General features: G+C 41.7%; 3 protein-coding genes across 4 annotated transcripts in view; all 3 read right to left on the bottom strand.

Moving 5' to 3' along the window:
- dchs1b (dachsous cadherin-related 1b) overlaps positions 1-20,260 on the bottom strand; it is a 448,519-nt gene that overhangs the window by 15,126 nt on the left and 413,133 nt on the right. The window lies entirely within an intron of this gene.
- On the bottom strand, positions 4,918-5,371 carry LOC308090374 (histone H4; the record flags this gene model as incomplete). Its single annotated transcript, XM_080435518.1, has 1 exon — positions 4,918-5,371. One exon carries the CDS (start codon positions 5,369-5,371, stop codon positions 5,060-5,062), a length of 312 nt encoding a protein of 103 aa, XP_080291644.1. The 3' UTR covers positions 4,918-5,059.
- trim3b (tripartite motif containing 3b) overlaps positions 9,840-20,260 on the bottom strand; it is a 22,970-nt gene continuing 12,549 nt past the window's right edge. The window contains exons 9-17 of one of the 2 annotated variants that reach the window (XM_080435384.1): positions 20,154-20,260; positions 19,107-19,485; positions 18,485-18,588; positions 18,144-18,311; positions 16,824-16,992; positions 15,913-15,957; positions 14,491-14,561; positions 13,418-13,558; positions 9,840-12,021 (exon numbers count right to left, since the gene is read on the bottom strand). The exon at positions 20,154-20,260 is cut by the window's right edge and continues 46 nt beyond it. In XM_080435384.1, the coding sequence (XP_080291510.1) occupies positions 11,869-12,021; positions 13,418-13,558; positions 14,491-14,561; positions 15,913-15,957; positions 16,824-16,992; positions 18,144-18,311; positions 18,485-18,588; positions 19,107-19,485; positions 20,154-20,260 (1,337 nt within the window). In that variant the 3' untranslated portion in view covers positions 9,840-11,868. The remainder of the gene's footprint in view (positions 12,022-13,417; positions 13,559-14,490; positions 14,562-15,912; positions 15,958-16,823; positions 16,993-18,143; positions 18,312-18,484; positions 18,589-19,106; positions 19,486-20,153) is intronic. The other variant, XM_080435385.1, reaches the window with a different exon arrangement.

The following is a 20,260-nucleotide window of genomic DNA, read 5'->3' as shown; positions in this document are numbered from 1 at the left end:
CATCTGTTGCAAGTCTGGATCGGCCCAATAGAGCCAGACGCCAGAGGTTGGCAGAATTGATTTAGCAGAGTTTAGCAGCAAGGCTAGGCAGCTCAGTAGATGATGCAGCATAGGTGCCGAGAAGACATTGAGAAGCCCACATCTCAAGCACAGTAGATGATGCAGCATAGTGCTGAGAACATTGAGAAGCCCACATCTCAAGCAGCTCTCTCACGCTGCCTTGAGAGCTCACAGTGCCGCCAAGAGCGTAGGTAGCTCAACCTGGAATCTAGAACCAGAAGCAGAATTATTCTTGCAATTACCATGATAAGCCACCCTGGACGAGATGACGCCGTTATAGACCGCTGGGACAGGAATTTACTTCCTGAAGCCACTCACACATCCACGGTGAAGCGTGCGTGCTTCACTGTGGATGAGTGGGGACGCATGCTGCACGTCAATGCACGAATGTGGCCTCAATCCTGACACAGTCAGTCGCACACCGCAAGCTGCTGGTTGCACTGCAACACTCGTCACCAGTGATGAACACACCGTGATGTGGTGCTAAATATGCCGTGAGCATCCCACTCTGGCGGATACCGCAGCGCCTCTTATACGGGGACAAATACTTCCAGTCACCCAGCTTTTGATGAGCATGAGACAAGCAAAGCCCATCAACATAGTGTAACTATTGATAACAGGAGCAGCCAGGATCGGAGTCCCTCTTTTATCCGTCCTGCGAGATATGTCGCGGCGAAATATATATTTTTTATTTTATTTAATCGATGCGCACCAGCCAATCATGGACAGATGACTGATATCTTGACTCTACTGAAGCCCCACTATCTATCCTGTTGCAATAACTTTACTTCTGTAATCTTGATGCTCATAACATGACAACATCACTTGGCAGCCAAATTTTTTATATACCATGTACCTCCCACATGGAAGCAAGCATGCAGTGTTTAGCTTGTGCTACGACAATCCAGAGCTATCTACATAAGTAAGCATGCTGAGTTTAGCTTGTGCTACAACCAATTTGATAGCTTTACGCATGGGAAGCAAAACTTGCTGTGTTTAGCTTGTGCTACCAACAATCCAAGCTTCCACATGAGAAGCAAACATGCTGAATTAGCTTTTGCTACGAACAATCCAAGCTTCCGCGTGGGAAGCAAACCATGCTATGCTAGCCTGTGTTACAAACAATCCGGAGCTATCCACGTAGCGAGCCTGCTGAGATAGCTTGTGCTAAGACAATTCGAGCTTCAACGTGGGAAGCAAACCATGCTATGCTAGCCTGTGCTACAAACAATCCAGAGCTATCCACGTAGCGAGCCTGCTGAGATAGCTTGTGCTAAGACAATTCGAGCTTCCACGTTGGAAGAAAACCATGCTATGCTAGCCTGTGCTACAAACAATCCAGAGCTATCCACGTAGCAAGGCATGCTGAGATAGCTTGTGCTAACAATTCGGCCTCCACGTTGGCAAAACATGCTGTGCTAGCCTGTGCTACAACACTCTAATCTTCCACATAGAAGCAAACATGCTGAGCTAGCCTGTGCTACAAACGATCTAAAGATTCCACATAAGCAAACATCTGTGCTAACCTGTGCTACGACAATCTAAAGCTTCCACAAAGAAGCAAACGTACTGTGTTAGCCTGTGCTACAACGTCTCTACCATCTCTTATCCAAGTGTATGCAGCAAAATGAGAATCCCTTTAGCTCATCCTGATCCTTAACAAGTGTAATTTAGCAATACAAGAGCATAAGCAACGATAGAATGCAACCAATAACGCCTAATCTGCACTGCAAGATCATTTGTTTATTTCATCGTAATATGAACGGCCTACTTTACCTCCACCACATATTAGAGCAATTGAACTGCTACATGAATTGACAACGTCTGGTGCCATTTTCCTACTCTGCAAATAGATGCCAGACATAGCTACACGAGAGATAAACTATAGCCACCATCAGCACCATAAATAAAATTAACGCGATATAATGCCAGTCTGCACGACTACAGACTGCTTTAAGCATAGAATGATCTATGCACATCCTTACAACATGCTCGCAGCCTTCTGATAAAGATACTGCTAAATGATGATTGGAATCCGAACGGACCCGTACCTATGATATTTAACACCAACTAGACTTGCACATTTATTAATCCTACGCTGTGATACTTAGTATTATTGCTGTTTAACTCATATTTGCAAGTCACAAGCAAGTTCATAACGTATAATAATTTTATCAATATAATGCTTTAGTTGCTGTGGCTTACTGAGATTACTTAACAACATCTTATGCCATCCAGCCTGATTGAATTTTATTTTACCACGCAGATAAAATCTCTCTGCCTGTATCATAACCACTGATCTGACGCCGGAGGCTTGAGCAGAGACTACAATCCCCAGGTTACACCAGAAAAGTCAACCAATCATAGAGTCAGACAGCATGACTACGGAACAAAACTTATCCCTTTATCCCATAACGTAATAGTTCATCCGTTCCAGCCCTACGCCAAAACAGAACCTCCTATAGATAAATGCTAAATCAATTTCAATGAATTCTAGCAGCATTAACAACTACTTCTTGAACGCTACTCACGAGTTAGCTTCCCATCTCTCCTTCTCATGGGTAGAGAAGTGTTCGGTCATCAACTATAAGCCTCAAACAACATCCGGTGGACGGGCTCTTCAGAATAAGAGAACCGTCTAAAGCCACTGAACTACCATGATACATTAAACTATAAATTAAGCGAGATGCAGCCAACTGAGCATATCCGTGTTTTAACCAGTACATAAAGATATTAATCTGAACATAGAGCCAGAACAAGCAAAGCAAATCACAAAGTGAAGCCATGCCCTCTCTCTACCAAGGCAGTAGCACTTACCAGCCATATCAGCGCGGATCCGTTCCTCTGTGAACGATAGATCGGTGACGTCATCTCTTGAGAGAGAAGCAAGCAACCAGTCTAGAAACCCAATATTGAGATAAAGTGAACTACTTTGCACAAATACACGCTAAACTGGGGACCATAAAAGAACCCCAAGCCCATCGTTGCTTACGATAAGAAAACATAGCAACTTAAGCAACACTGTTGGTGAATTACCGTCAACCCAGTGCCATAGAGAGAGTTCTGACACTAGCGTCGACTCCCATTGTAAGAATGGAATGCGGAAGTGCTCCGTCTAACTCAATGAGGCAGTCCCAATGTTTGGAACTATAGCCCGGAATGCGGAAGTGCTCCGTTTAACTCAATGAGGCGGTCCCAATGTTTGGAACTATAGCCCGTTTTGCGGCGGAATCAAGCGTGTCGTTACTCTATTTCTACACTCTAGTTGACCATACTGTTATCGATCAATGACGAACGCTACTGCTTTTGAGCTGAGCGTTTAGCAAGCGATTTAGCCATAATTTAATTTAGTTTTTTACTTAAGTAAAGAAAATAATACCACGATTAGAACCAGTAGCACACAGCTGAGTAGCTGTGATTACAACCATCAACCAAGGAACAACGACGCCGAATGACCACCTACGAGAACAATATGAGACTATTCATGGTCAGCAGCATACGTAGATACTCAGCTGTTTTTGGACTACCAGCCGGGAACTACTCTTTGGCCGGGGGACCCGCTCCCCGTGTCCGTGGAGGAGGAGGACATGGCGAGGAGTACGAACGACCAGGAGATGAGTTTATATGACTTCATGGGCGGCAGCAGGTAAGCAGCGAACGCGGTAGCAGGATCTCAGCAAACAGCAGCAGCAGCAGCAGCAGCGACACACGTCAGCTCAGCAAGACAGGGCAGCCAGAGTGAGCAGGTAACAACGCATTACCTATAACCACCCGATCAGGAGGAAAGTGCATGTGACTAGTCACCTGATCGGTTGCCCCAATCCCTTAAGTTGCCTGGCCTGAACTAGCTCCGTAAACTGCGCCTCATTAGTACTCTTTGGACAATTATTTGCACTGTGGAACTGCTGTGGAACACAACCCATCTCAGTCTGGGGACACAGTGTTCAAACAAATACGAACAGATCTGAAAAGGCAAAGACACGAAGTTATGTAGACAAATGTATTGCAGTTAAATTTCATTAATTGTTAGCCATCCATGCTGAAATTCAATTAATGTCCATGCTTGGAAGAGACCACATAGAATTAACTATTCTATATTAAACCTAATTGGCATTTTGAATATTATAGCTTCATTTCCAAATTCCTTTATCCAGTGGATTAGGTCCTGCTCATCCAACCCAAGTGCATATTATTTTAGAGACCAGTTACTGGCCATCATTATGGTGGTTTATTACTATTAGCAATTGTTGCTATCAGAATATAGCCTTTACACTTCCTTATAAAGATGCGTGTAGGGATAACTCTTAAAGGGTAAGACCACTTTGGTAGAGGTTTGGGTTGTGTAGTTACCTTGCCATGATGTAACTCTAAAGGTGGGCAAGAAATCAAAAATAATTGCTCCATTGATTAGAAATTGATAATTCAAAATATGCTCCTCATTGACTTACATTGTACGGTAAAACAGCTCTTAAAGTCACTCTTATAGCATTCAAATGAACCCAAACATAGCTGATTCAGACAATATAGAGCATCACCAAACCCAGTACTGTTTGTTTTTTTAATAAAAATGTCAACTTCCTGTTGATTTTACTATTTGAAGATCTGGATCCGGATCCGTGGATCCAGTCCAGGTTTTCTACTTATTAAAAATGGCAAAATCAACAGGAAGTTGACATTTTTATTTAAAAAAAAAAACAGTACTGGGTTTGGTGATGTTCTATATTGTATGAATCAACTTTGTTTGTGTTCGTTTATGTGCTAAAAGAGTGACTTTGAGTGCTGTTTTACCGTACAATGTAAGTCAATGAGGAGCATATTTTGAATTATCAATTTCTAATCAATGGAGCAATTATTTTTGATTTCTTGCCCACCTTTGGAGTTACATCATGGCAACTAAGGTAACTACACAACCAAAACCTCTACCAAAGTGGTCTTGCCCTTTAAGAGAAAATATGGGTGGCTCTTAAAAGAGCCTTTGGGTTGTTGATGAGTCAGTAGTTTATCCACCGAAGCCATACAGAGTACGGCCCTGCCTTTTCAGAGCATAAACCACATCCATGGCGGTCACGGTCTTTCTCTTGGCGTGCTCGGTGTAGGTGACGGCGTCACGGATCACGTTCTCCAGGAAAACCTTGAGGACACCGCGGGTCTCCTCGTAGATCAGACCGGAGATACGCTTCACCCCGCCGCGGCGAGCCAGACGGCGGATGGCGGGCTTGGTGATCCCCTGGATGTTATCGCGAAGCACTTTGCGATGGCGTTTAGCGCCTCCTTTTCCAAGACCCTTTCCTCCTTTTCCACGGCCACTCATTTTCTAGGTTCTCTTGATATCTAGTCTATCTGAATTAAAGAGATTCAAATGAGAACCGTGATATGATACCACATTGCAGAGCATATGTATTTATACCAAGTAAGACGACGTAGTTCAGTTGAGGCCAGTTGTTCTAGTTGCATAGCATACTTCCGGCAGGGCAGACGCATACTACATGGGCTGTTACTGCCCTCTGCAGTTCAAAAAAGGAAAATCAAAAGACTTTCATGCGCCCCTGATACATGACCGTCAGTCATGGATGAACTTCAACATATTGTTTGCACTTTCTCAATGTTTGGCCCGTAGCCCCGTACATCTACATAAACGTTCAGATTTCAAATATAAAGTGCTTACCCCATAGCCACGGATGTTGCAATTATGTACGGCTCCTCAGAAGTACCCGTATCTTCCGTAGTGTTCAATAAAAAGCATTGCAATCCGGTCGGTGGCCATTTTCACCGTATTTTCTCCATATGCTTTCAACTACGCGACCCTATCGGTTGGAAGGTGTATTGCACTCTGATACACTATAATTCTATGAGAAAATGGTCACCGATCGGATTGAAATACTTTTTATTGAACAATACGGAAGATACGGGTACTTCTGAGGGCTCTTACATGGCATCCGTGGTCATGGTGTAAGCACTTTATATTTGAAATCTGAACGTCTATGTAGATGTACGGGCCTAAAAGGGAGAAAGTGTTGAACTTCATCCATGAGGGTCATGACAGATGACTGTTTTGGATCTCCATGGCTACTCATGCTTCAACATTCTTTTGTATGTGCAAACAAAATAATGTATTTCCACACCACACCTTAGTGTTTATAGAAGAATTGAAGTCTGAATTCTAACAATACCTTCTGAGCCTTCTATTTTCACAAAGTTCCTTTCTCTAGTTAAAGGTAATTATTGTCACGTATACATTTTGTAATGAATCCATGAAACATTCTGGAAATATCCTGTTTCTTTTAAATCATTTACTACCGATCCTGTTCACAATTATGAAATTATGCAAACTTGACTGGTTTATGGTATTTGTTTTAATGTTGCCTTTGTTTTAAAGTTTATGTACTGCGTTTGCTTGTAGGGAGGCATTTAACGCGTTTATTAGGTCATTTAGAATAACCTCCCGTTGGCAGGTGTTGAAAAGCTGGACCAAATATCAGTTACAAACAGGGCCGGATACAGAAATTATTAATTGGGGGGGCATTAGGAAATGCTGGGGGGGCGGCTTCTTGATTCTAGGCTTAAATTAATTGATATAAATAGAATCAAGCCATCCAGGGTCCTGGTGAATCATGACCATAAAACGTTTGATTCTGTGAAAAAACTTTTTTGAAAACGGCAAAACAAAGGGTATTTATTAAATATAGTATATCATATAATTAAATATAAAATCACAGAAAAAAAAATTTTATGGTCATGATTCACCAGGACCCTGGATGGCTTGATTCTAGGCTTAAATTAATTGATATAAATATTTTTGGAAATGTCAATGGGAAAAATGCATTGAGTTTTTTGAAGTGGAACCAGGAAGTGGGCGGGAACTGCGATGCTCTATAGTGACTCACCGGGGTTATATCAGGTTTTAGGCACGAGTTGATTGGCCAGCTCACCATTGAGTTGTCGTTGTCTCGTCCATTCACAATACAGCTCACCGGCAGTCAACATTTGATTGGCCAGCTACTCCTTGAGTTGTCTCGACCAATCACATTAGAATTCCTGTAACAAACTGAATCTTGTTTCGTTTGCACATCCCATTACCACCATGTATAACCTGTCTACATTCCCAAAGGTAACAGGATAGGTGAGCACCAAAACATTCTGGGCACTAGGGAAAACTGGGCACCTTGGACGAGTGGGCACTAGGGACATGTGGGCATCTGGAAGAGTTGCCACTATAGGGGTGGAGAGGAGTGGGCACTAGGAAAATCTTGGCACCAGTAAGACAGGGCACCGGGGAAACTGGGCACCCGGAAGACTGGGCACTAGGTGCACTGCCTGTGAGATTGAATACTTTATTAATGATGCTAAATGTGTGTCTTCTAAAGACACAGTGATTGTTCCATTCATGCTTATTCTTTCAATGTATTTGCATTTACAAATGCTGCTATCAAACCTACCTGCTAATGGCTATGGCCACCTATTACCTGGCATTGGATAGCTATATATCACCTGTGAATGAGCACATTTTCATCATTAAAGCCGTGCTTTCCATTGTTGACTGAAAATTAAAAGAAATAATCCAAGCAGGTATTAATGGAGTTCCGAATGAAATTCAGTCAATTTCCAAATTAACACACAGGGTGATGGTTTGTATCCTACAGTCAGGTCTTCTCTCACAGTCTTTCTCCCTCTCTTCTCTTTAACTGTCATGCAGTTTGATTTGATTTGATTTGATTTATTTATTCGCACAATAAAAAACAGTACAAAAGGTAACTTTTTTTTTTTTAAACACAGAAATAAGTACAGGTGAGAAAGGGCTTATACAAGGTTCTCACCTAAAATAATAAACAAGTAGTAAGTTAAACATAGTAATCAAACATAAGACACGACAAACAGTTGCAGTGTGCAGTTGAATGTGTGGGTTGGGTGTCTGTGTCCAGTGTGCGTGTGTGTGCAGTGCACGTGTCTACACGTGCGTGCCTGTGTGTGTGTGTGTGTGTGTGTGTGTGTGTGTGTGTGTGTGTGTGTGTGTGTGTGTGTGTGTGTGTGTGTGTGTGTGTTGCAGAAGTAGGGCTACATTATATGGTAGAAGCAAGTGGAGAGGCTTGATTCATCAGTTCACATTCATGTGCAAAAGACTTGTTTCTAAGCTAGACTGTGATGAAGTTCTGTTAAATCTTGATCCTATTTTAATGAATAAACTTATATATAATATAAATTTATATAGCACATTTCTCAACAACATTACACAGTGCTTGTACAGATAGAACCAACAATTAATCAAAATACAACAGTAATGCAAAAAACAGTAGTGAGTTATATCAGATGACAGAGAAGTGAAACCATAGCATAAAATGAACATGGTTGAATTTGAGGCACTTGCTTGTCGTTTTAAGGGGATAAAGGGCCTTGGTTTAAATAGGGTTTTGAAAGAGATTTAAAACTGGATAGTGGGCTTGAGGTCCTCTGACAGGTCATTCCAGAGTCAGTCTAGGGGCCTTGATACCAAAAGCCCAGTCACCTTTGGTCAAAATGCCAAAACTGATGTGTTTTAACTGGCCACCCAAATCAAGTGGGTATAAAAGTGATATTGCACAAATTTTATATCTATACGTAATTGTTTATCCCCCAAATGATGAAGGTTGATTTGACTTTGTTGTGTTTGGGGGTTTAAAGAGCAGTGGGTTAAACATCACTTACCAACAACAAAGCAGCATGCCATGTAAAGTAAAAAAAACACTTGAGGAAACAAATCCTAATTCAGGTTCCCAGTCCTTATTCAGGTCTTCTTGGTGCCCAGTCTTCCTAGTGCCCAGTCTTCCTGTTGCCCAGATTTCCCCAGTTCCTACTCTTCTCCACCCCAAAGTGCCCACTCTTCCGGGTGCCTAGTTATCCTGATGCCCAGTCTTCCTGGTGACCAGATTTCCCAAGTGCCCACATTTCCCTAGTCCCCACTCTTCCTGGTGCCCACCTCTCCTGGTGCCACTCTTCCTAGTGCCCAGTCTTCCCAAAAAATATGGTGCCCAGATGTCCCTAGTGCCCACCTATCCTGTATCCCATAGACCTTTGAGCATCTTTGTGTGTCCTCAAAGGTTTCCACTTTGTTTCGGGCTCTAATGATAACAGTGAACTCTCAAGGGTTGGAACCAGTAGCCTACCTAGACAGATTGCTGATAGCTAGCATAACATTGTATTTGCTGTATTTAAAATGCAACTTAACCCTTTGTTGACCAGAGCCCCCCGGGTTCCCTGTGTTCTATGTTCCCCGCTTACATTATAGGGGTTAGCGGGTTGTAAGCGGGGAACATAGACACGCTCCCCACAAGGTACATTGTGAACTTTCAGAGCTGCTATTTTCAGAGCTGCTGAAAGTTTTCCCCATCGGAATAGGGAAGCCAGGGTTCATGTCATATTGTATATTATTTATTTGTATTACACAAAATAAACCATCGGGACAAGTGATGTTATAGTTTAACACTTTAATATTTACAATAATGTGTTTGTGATAACACAAATAGTGAATATTTCTTTGTAAGAATGGACTCATGTAAGAGGCAGAACGTACAGTTACAGTTACATGACATGACCCATAAACGTAATTATTTTATACACAGTAAAATCGTCAGTGTACATTTATCCATTTGTAACTCAGAGTTTGTACAAATGTAGCTAAATGGACCCTCACAAGTCCATTGGTTAATTTGTACACACTCAGAGTTGAATTAACACTGAGGACTTTATAATGCAGGTGTTTCTTGTATGCACTCATTGTTATGTCAGTGACAGTAAGACAAGTGAAGCCAAATTAAAACAATTTAATCAGTGGTAGGTAAGAAAGTTTAACAATGAAAAAGAAAAACGGAAACACAGACATGATGTAAAGAAACAATATGAAATATGAAAATTTCACTGCAGTGACAAAAAGCATACTCACATACACAGAGGGGGAAAATAAATCTGTCACTGCTTGTTAGCTGGTGCTATGCTCCTTTAGGGTAGCGTTTCTCAAACAGTGGATCTGGACACGACAACGGGTCACAAGATGTTCTCACAGGACTACGGACAAAGACTGATGAAGGAATATTGTCCTTTTAACTCAAGCTGGGTCCCAGTTTGATACCAGTCCAGCTCCAGGGACAACAGAGAAGACGTCAAAGCAATCAACTGTTCACCAAATTAATACTGGAAAATTCATGGTAGAAAAGTGCTTGCGAGGCGAGCAACAAGGACATTATGATTGTAATATAGCCTACAGTACACTTTAAGAATATGCTGCTAAATGATACATATACAGAGAGGCATATATTACTCTTGCCAACTATATAACTCTTATAATCTTTGTGTTTTGTGCAAGGCTTGACAACAACTTAACAATATGTTTTGGCAGAAGGAAAAGTTACTGCGTATCATATGTGAGCTCATTGGGAACGGTCTTCAGTGCTACAGTTTACCAAGGCCTATGTACAGTGACGTTTGGCAAAGAGAGGAAATAGTTCAAATGCTCAAATGCACCAATTAGAAAAATAATTTGTAGAAGGAAGAATTATGTAGAAAATTAAAATAAAAAATAAATTAATTCCTTTGAAAAACTAACTTAAAATACACAGCAGCTAACGTGCACAACTCTGCGCTGTTCACTTCCACAAGTCATACAGTCTGCTACTACTTGGCATGATCTCCTACAGTACTTCCATGGTATTGAGCATTAGGCTTAATTTATACTTTGTTACTCGACCCTGTCGACAAGCATTGTGTCGACAAGAAAGTGTCGACGTGAGTTGAGTGCAAGGGTCATAAGACAAAGTATGAATTAGTCTTTAGAGAGATTCTCTGTTCAGCTCAAATGCTGTAGTACAGGAACATCATTTCCATATATACATTTAATGTGCATACTGTATATACAACTACAGTACATGAGGTTATAGATGCGGATACACAACAGTGCAAGTATAATAGTGGGGTCAGACTCATGATGTTTGATTTGGATAATAATAAAAAAGATAAAGCATTACTAGCTGGGGCTGATGTTGTATGTTCATATGACTTGCTCCAAACCACTCCAAGTATTGGGCTGTCGCATAGATACAGCAACAGTATGCATCTGCATCTGTTAATGCTTGTCTTTGGGTATTCAAAAAACAAAAAATGATAGAGCCTTGGTTTCCGTTGTGGCTCATCTTTGTTCATTTCATGGTTCATTTCATGATGGGAATGAGGGATAGGAATCACAACAAATAAGAAGTTTTGTGCGAGGAAAATGGCAGAATATTAAGGTGCAGAATGACTTTTGAGCAACGCATTCATGCCTGCATGTGCTTGGCTGTGAAAAAAATGAAAACATAATTACATGATACACACAGCAGGTAATGGCCAACAGTGTTGGCAGTGTGGCCATGCGGGTAGAGCAGAGGCATTCATCATTTCCTGGTCTGGGTTTATGCAGATCTTCATTCCAATGCAAGAGTTGATTTCAGGTTTCTTCCTCTCTGGTCCAAAGAGTGCTAATTAGTGAAATTGCCTGGTGTACTGATTGGTTTGAGAGAAAGGATCATTGGACTGGTTTAGAGTAGCTGTCCCTTATCCAAAAGGTCACAGGAGTCCCGCCAGTCTCCACATGACACTGAACCCTTACCGGCTGAGTTGTATTCTTACTCGAGGTAAGAGTAATGAACACCTCACAGGGACATCTTTCTGACAATATTGTTGACCCAGTTGTGTTGACTGTGTGTGGAAATGTCTGGGGGTTTCACCTAACACACTTGCTAATAATAACTATTCCGAACTATTAGTAGGCTACGTGTGAAATCGTGAGCTGTCCTTGCATTTAGCCTACTGCAGGTAGCGGTAAACCTTGAAGCAATGGTTGCCAGAGTCGGCCACAGCCACGTTTCCGTCTGAAGTGAGGGCGAGGCCCTGGGGGCCGTATAGCGGGTCTGCCGACGTGTTGATGTAGGATAAGAAAGAGCCTGCGCTGTCAAACACCTGGTGGAATAGGAGAAAAATACACGGTCAAGTTGCAACGGGGAATGTATTCATGGTCACCACTGACACTGACTCCTCTAACCCTGACCCTATACATGAATGATAACATCAATCTTTAAACTTGGCATGGCACGCTCCTATATCCTCCTTGATAACGATCCTCTTCCAAAAATGGTACATTCAAGTGTTACAAAGCTGTATTTTTGTGGACACAGCCAACATTCAAAATACTTGCTTTGAACTTTGCACCCCCCCTCACCCACACCCTCTGACAGTCTTGCCAAAGCACTTCTCTCCCTACCTACTGTATATTTTGCCAATGGAAATAGCAATCTTCACACTTCATCTATTACAAAAAACTGCTTCACAACAACAGTGCTGGTGTAAATACTAAGTCATTAGCAGCAACACAAAGCTCCTCCCCGCCCCCCATCTGTGAATTACATAAATTATCAATTAACTCTACATTCAATCAACTACTTTCACATCTCCTGGTTGTTGTTGAGGTGCATTCACATCAGGCAAACACAAATATTTTGAGTGACACGCTTCAATATTAAGTCAAGGTGATAGGAGGTACATGGTTCTGATACGTCAGGAGTCCAGTCTGTTCCTTTTAGCTCGTTTGCCACATAGACTGTAAAAAAGAATGGACAAAGTGATGCCATGCTACCGGAAATTAATGCTATCGGCTGCAACCGCAGCGAGGGCAGGTCTTCACTCGGTAGAACCAGTAGAAATCCTAGAAACATACCCTACATTAATATTAAAATTAATGGGACCATCATTTTCTAAACACATATCATGATGATTTAAAAAAAGACTTTAAACTAGCGATTGAAAACATAAAGTGTTTATGAAAAGGTTTACTAGGGTAATAAAATCAACTATAAAGTCCGCCCAAAACCTCATTTACTTGTATTGAGATTTTACTTGTATTTCGACCGGTAGAAGGAGAAATAGCTACATCTGCTGGGCCATTAAAAGGAACAACAGTGTTAGAGAACCCGGAAGAGAGCTTCAATTCCAGCGCCGGATACTGGGCCATTGGTTTGTCAGAGAAGCTTGCAGCTTACAAATGGAAAGCAAAATACATAGCTAAAACATCCTCACACATTTTAACCACATCTGATGGTCTACTCTAGAGAGAATGTGGAGTGCTTGACAAATGAACAAATGAAGAAACTGATACAAGTACCAAAATCGTGGCACTGCGTCTTAAAGAAAATGTGGTTTAGTCAAAAAAAGATTTGATATTCCTTGAAAAATCTGCAATTAACCCCCCAAAAAGAAAGAAAAAGGAAAAGAAGTGGTTTCAGGAGGAAGATAATATAATACCATAGTTTTCAAAATAGATACATTTATACTGTACTTAAGTCACTCAGGTTCATCTTACCTGTATTCTGCTGTTACCCCAGTCAGCTACGATTATGTTTCCATTTGCATCTACAGCTACTCCAGTAGGCGCATTGAACTGGCCATTACCCTCGCCGTGAGAACCAAACTTAAACAGGAACTCTCCATCTGCACTGTAAACCTGGGGACAGGAAATCAAGAAGCACATATTGCATTTACTATAATATCCATCATTGCACCTCGTGAGTTTTCTTCTAATTCAAATTCAAGTCTTTATTTAAAACCAGATAAAATTAAATAAACTCTTCCTACTTGTCCTCTTAACTACTGTCCCTGTTCTTACAGTCAAGCATTTTCTAAAATTAGAACTGGAACATAAGCTGATAAATGATCTTTGTGGGGTTCTCTCTCCTGTTTGGATTAAAATGGTAACCCATGTGAAAATTATAATATATAATATATATACAATATTTTCTGTTTACTAAATAGCTGGAGAGATGGGAGACCCCTGTTACTGAAAGAACACTCTATACTATAGAGGGTTATAGCAATGACTGCTATCGGAATATCACTTTTTTTTAATGTTCTTACCGAAGAATATCAAAACACCTTTAATATGTCTACTGCGATTAGAGTCACCTTCTTTTATTAGAAGATTATGTTTTAAGTGTTTGTGCTGTAACACAATGTAGAGACACTGGAAAGCAAGGACACTGCAATGCTATAATGCCAAAAATAACTGATCTAAGCAAAACGAGCACGCAACGCCCCCAGTTAAGGGAGAGTTTTTTGTTGCCACTGTCGCAAAAAACTGCTTGCTCAGGGTGGGAAAATAACAGGTGCTCTATATGTAAAGTGTTTTGAGGAAACTTGTGATTTTGCACCACAATAAAATGTAATTGAACATGTCACATCATCATTGTGAACTTGTAGATCTGCTAATTTTGGCGCACGACACCATCATACAATGAAGTATAAATCAGGCTTAATAAGTGAGATGATGACATGCGACAAAGATGAGCCTGATTTAAAATTTGTCGATTTGTGCATATACTATGTGGCAAACATACTGTAAGCCACAGAGGATACCTCTGTTTTGATCACAGCATTTACCTTCACTGAGTGGTTGTGGAAATCTGTCACAACAATTTCATTCTTGTTGTTCACTGCCACAAAGTGTGGACCTGGAGGAACAGAGGAACAAATTAGTTTCTTTACATTACCCATACTAGAGTGATTGAATACGAAACCTGGCATTCATCTGTGTACATGCATTAGATGCTTAAATTGGGTTAGGCTTTTGCTGTCATGCTTCCACAATACCAACAAAACCACCCAAAAACCAAAGTTAAATGAAAATAATTATAATCCTTGAGAAAGCAGCCCAGCAGTCAGTGGTCTATTTCTAACACCTTCTCTCTCCACATTTTTGTAAACCAGCACAATCAGCTCACATCTCAGTTTTCAATGCACTTGAACAGTCAGTGGCTAAATCATACGGTATCTAGTAAGCAAAGGACAAGATTAAGGCTAAAATTATATTCAATTTAATTAATTAGAGATTGTAATTATTGTAATGATTAAAACATAATGTAGTCATTTAATTAAGTGTGATCTACTATATGAAGTTAAAAATGTGTGTTTGTGAGTGGCATTCGTGACACGTCAACACAATAACCCGGTTATAACCCTGTAATAACATTAGTAGCACCAAATCAACAGCCCAAACTGACATTGTTAGGCAATGGTTTCATGCCCATATATGGAGATCCCCAACATCGGCACAAATCGACGTTATGTCACAATGGTTATGTCACAGTAGAGCCATATAAGGAGAGTTGCGTCACCTTCGTTCACTTCATCGGGCCAGTCTTCTACATTGCCTTCTATTGGCGAATAGTGACGAAGCCCTGAACCGGAGGTTTACGGAATGCACTTGAGTCTCCAACCCTCTCTAATACAAGGCTCTGTGTCACAGTACTACGGTAAGTGCCTCGATTATGCCCAAATATGGACATGCCTTGTGTCATCAATAATGACATCATCTGTGGCTGACTGACATCATCCAATGCTGGGTACCAAAACCTGATCAATATTTTGCTTTGTAGCGCGTTGTCAGCACGATGCAGGCAAGCTGATAACGCAAGCTGATTGCTTGTATACAATAACCTCATCACCACAAAAATGAAATGTAACAGCTTTCAAATTGATCCACAACAAACATTGTTAGTTTCGGGGTATTGGGATCTGAACTCTGAAAATCAGATTAGAATCCACCGTTCACAGTCATCTGACACTAACAAGACAGCACAATTCACATGACAAGATTGTAATAATAGTGATTATTACAATTGCATCTATGCATATCTCTGATAATTTCTCTACAGGCACAGATGGATCTGACAGGTTGTCGAGGTGACTGTTGTTTCGGGAGGTTGACAGAATGTCTGGAGAGGTACTGTACAGTAAGGTTAGACAGAAAGCACGGCACTGAGGGATTAAAGTTGTAATTAAGGCCATACTTAAAATACTTACTGAAAACTGAGACAGGTTTATTTAAGTTTGGCCCATGTTTTTCTGCTATTGGAAGATGAGAGGAAGAACAAAAAGAAAAGAAAGAAAAAACAAACTGGTTGAGTCAGAGGTAAAAGGATATTAGAAAATGCTTAACCACTTAAACCCTTTACTATGTTGACCATATTCCCATGAGCGACACTAAATATATTCGGTGAAAATAGCCAATCTGCAAGCTCAAAACGTCGCGTTGCAACTGGTTGTGAGATTGTCGATTGGTTATTTTCGGCAAATGTTCTCCCAAGATTAGGGATGCTAGGGTTCAAGTGATTAAAAGAAGCTAATGAGAAAATAGGAGTGGGGTTCAGGGTGTTCATCAGACGAATTGTATTTTCTGTGAAAGCAACCTTGAACACAATATCATTTATTAGAGAAAACAAAATATTACACGTCAACATTTACACACACACGCGCACGCACACGCAACCACACGCACGCACGCACGCGCGCACGCGCGTGCACACAGACACACACACACACACACACACACACACACACACACACACACACACACACACACACACACACACACACACACACACACACACACACACACACACACACACACACACACACACACACACACACACACAGACAGACAGACAGACAGACAGACAGACAGACAGACAGACAGACAGACAGACAGACAGACAGACAGACAGACAGACAGACAGACAGAGATAATAAACACAAAAATGTTTTTTTTTAAAATGTGCAATAGATCATCCTGCATGTGCTTATAAAGCTGATGCAAACTGCATTGCACCGGAACACCAATTACAATCATGCCATTTTTGAGAGACAAGACTTACAGTGGCATCGTCAATTTTATCTGACTCTGATTCTAAAGGCTGTCCAGGCCCTCACCTCACCTGCAAACTGTCTCTCCGATGTTCCCCTGGCTCCGAACTTGGTCACAAGTTTCCCATTGGACTGAAAGATGAAGACACAGCAGGCCTTGTTGTCCACAGCAATGATGTGTCCATTTCTGTCCACTGCCACACCCTTAGGCCCCATCAGCTTCCCTGCGCCAATCTTATTCTGAGTAGAGGAAAAACAGAACAGAAACAAACAAGTCACAACGGAATACATACAGTACACATTTAGTCAAAAGAGATTTTACATAATGAATGTAAGTATGTAGTATGTAGTTGAGAGACAATCTGAGAACCAAAAATCTAGAATACCTACAAAAAGAATTAGACAACCTTAAATGCTCAATGTGGGATTGTTTTGAACATAATTAGGGATATAACAGTCTGATTTGTAGATGAAAATGATCAATCACTCAATCAATAAAGAACAACCATGGGATCACACAATCCCAACACACACCGACTTCACGGAACAACAGTGTGCCATGGCATATCATCACCATAAAAAACATGGCTCCACTGCTATTTATTTATTTTAGGTGGTGGGGCTACCCATGTGTTTACATTTATCCTACATATAATTTTAGAAATGTCAGTCAGTCAGTCAATCTTGCTTGGTTCTCCTCAGTGGCTTAAGCAATTCTCTGCACTTGCACATGGCCATTGATCATTGGCATATGCACATCATGAGTAAGCCCCTTTTTTTCTTCGCCATAATTTAAGATGTTTATTTGCGTTTTGCTGTAAACAACGGACATTCTGAGTTCGCCTCGGCCGATGGGACTGTCGTCATGGTTACAGCCCCCCAACCTATGGGATCTGTGTGTGTGTCCGCGACGGGTCGCACGCGCGTGACGGCCGTGTGTGTGTGTTCGCGACGGGAGATGGCTCTGGCCGTGTGTGTGTGTGTGTGTTTGCGGCGGGTCGAAGCGTACGACGGCCGCGTGTGTGTGTGTATGTGTTCGCGACGGGGGACGGCTTCGGGCATGTGTGTATGTGTGTGTGTCAGTGTGTCTGTGTGTGTGTGTTGGAACTGTTTATGAGCGGGTGTTTGTGTGTGTTCTGGTGCTCCACGCCGCGGCAACACGACGCGCACACGTGCGTGTGTGTTGGAAGTGTTGCAGGTACCAAGTGCAAAGTCACTTTCCATCCCTGATATACTGTCTGTGCACAGCGCATAACCCTAACTGCACATACTTTGGGTGCTCATATCCCCCGACGGGTATGGTCTAGTATCACTGATTGGGCCTTTATCTGCGTAGGAGAGGAATAAGATTGAGCTGAGAAACATCTCATAGGTCTCTGTAAAGATCTCACCTTAAACTTTCCATCAGGGGAGAAGATGCTGACCCATCGGTTGTCATAGTCGGCCACCACAATATCACCGTTCATATCCACAGTTACACCTGTGGGTCGCTGCAGCTGTCCCGGAGACCGACCTCTGACCCCAAATCGCATCTTGAACTGTCCATCATTGGAAAATACCTGCAGGGAGACAATAACAATAATGAAAAATACTGTACATCTCCTACTGTCTTTTAGGTTGTCATCTCCACATCTTTCTCCTCTCTCTCTCTCTCTCTCTCTCTCTCTCTCTCTCTCTCTCTCTCTCTCTCTCTCTCTCTCTCTCTCTCTCTCTCTCTCTCTCTCTCTCTCACCTGTATGCACTGGTTGTTGCTGTCGGCAACCACTACTCTGCCATTGCTGGAAGCTGATATGCCTTGCAGGTTGGTGAACTCTCCTTTCTCTCTGCCCCGTGAACCTGGTCACACAAACAAACAAACAAACAAACATGCAAACACACATACATATTACAGAATAGTGTTTCTACATCAGTGGATTGTAAAAGGCCCAAAAAAGGCAAGAGTCATTCTGACAGGAGAAAATTCAATGTAGAGGTGTGTATTAGTTAAGTAGTGAAATGCCAAACTTAGATATCATTATATCATTATGGTACATCAATGAGGAAACTGAATTTAGGGAGGTGAAATGGCTTGAGACATGCTTTCAAATGCATTTTCATATATTTTATGTGTTTATGTTCTAGCAGGGCCTTTGTGGTGGTTTTCTTTCAGCTTTGCATATATACTGTAATGGTTTGTAGTTGTAGACACATGGAATGGAGAACTCAAATTGGTTCAACAACACCTCCCCCAGTCTTGTACACATCTATATAGCCTGATGTATACTTGCACGGGAGTGTCGCACAGCAAAAACTAGCAGAGCTACAAGCACACAACGCGTTGCGCTGCAATACAAGCACGGGCTGTTCTTTCTTACCTACTCTGTAGATGAGCTCGTCCTCAATGGGATTCTCCTTCTTCTTGGTGGTGCTGTACATGCTGGACGGCCGCCGAACCGCCTTTTGTCGTATGTGGCCTCCCGTCCCGCTGGGAGACTTCACCCTGCGCTTCATGTCATCCGGTGACGGCGGCACATCCGACGGTTTGACCGCCCGTAGCCGGAAGGGGCTCCCACGTACCGGCTGGCCGTACAACGATAGAGTGAGGGAGTATTCTCCCTCTGAGCGTAACGTGTAGCTCACCTCGTACGTCCCGTTCTTATTGTCCACTATCTCCACCTCTGCCATACGGCTCCCGTCAGCAGACGTTATCTCCGCCTTTAAAAGGGCATTTCCTGTCCGTACCAGTTCCGCATCCTGAAATTATAGATGCATGTTGGTCTTTGATGTTGAATTGGAACATGAAGTCTAGAAAGGATTGTATATAAAGTTCTTTGATACAGGGGTGTGACTTTTGGCAGGGTCCAGGGGCTCAATTGAAGAAAATAAATATTAAACTGGCATATTCAGACATGTCTCTGACTAGAAAGAAATGTAACTTTAAAGGAATACTTCACCCCTAAAATTTTCCATCAATTTCTCGTGTCTTGAATTCCCTGAGAATTTATGTTTTTCTCACATACCTTCGTGGTGAATAAAGAATCCAAAGACAAAGAAAATACTTGAATACTTAAGTTAAAATCTGTTTAGTGTACTTCAGTATTTCCAAAACACAGCATATTTGCTCCAACTTGAAAAAAATACTTCAGAGATAGATGCACTAATGAGCAGCATATGAATTAATCTTGTGTTAAAACCCTTCATTCACCATGAGGGCATTTTACAAAAACAAAAAATCTCCATGAATTCAAGACATCACAGGGTGAGTAATTGATGGGAAAAAAGAGAGATAGAAAAAAAATGCATTTTGTGTATTTAAATGTAACCAGAAGACTAAAATGACTATAAAAACTATAGAAATGCTCATCAGCATGCATTTTTCTCACTCTTCACAAACTTCCAGGTGAACAAAGGGATTAAAATACCTTGTCTTTCGTCGTCACAGTAATGCTCTGATGTTGCCCGGTTGCTGCATGACGAAGCCCTTCTCCCGTGGCGACCGAAGTGTGACCCACCGCTGCCGTGGTGATGA

Source organism: Gymnoscopelus braueri, assembly GCF_963280865.1.
Source record: "Gymnoscopelus braueri genome assembly, chromosome: 8".
NCBI lineage: Eukaryota > Metazoa > Chordata > Actinopteri > Myctophiformes > Myctophidae > Gymnoscopelus > Gymnoscopelus braueri.
This window is presented reverse-complemented; position numbering and strand designations above follow the sequence as displayed.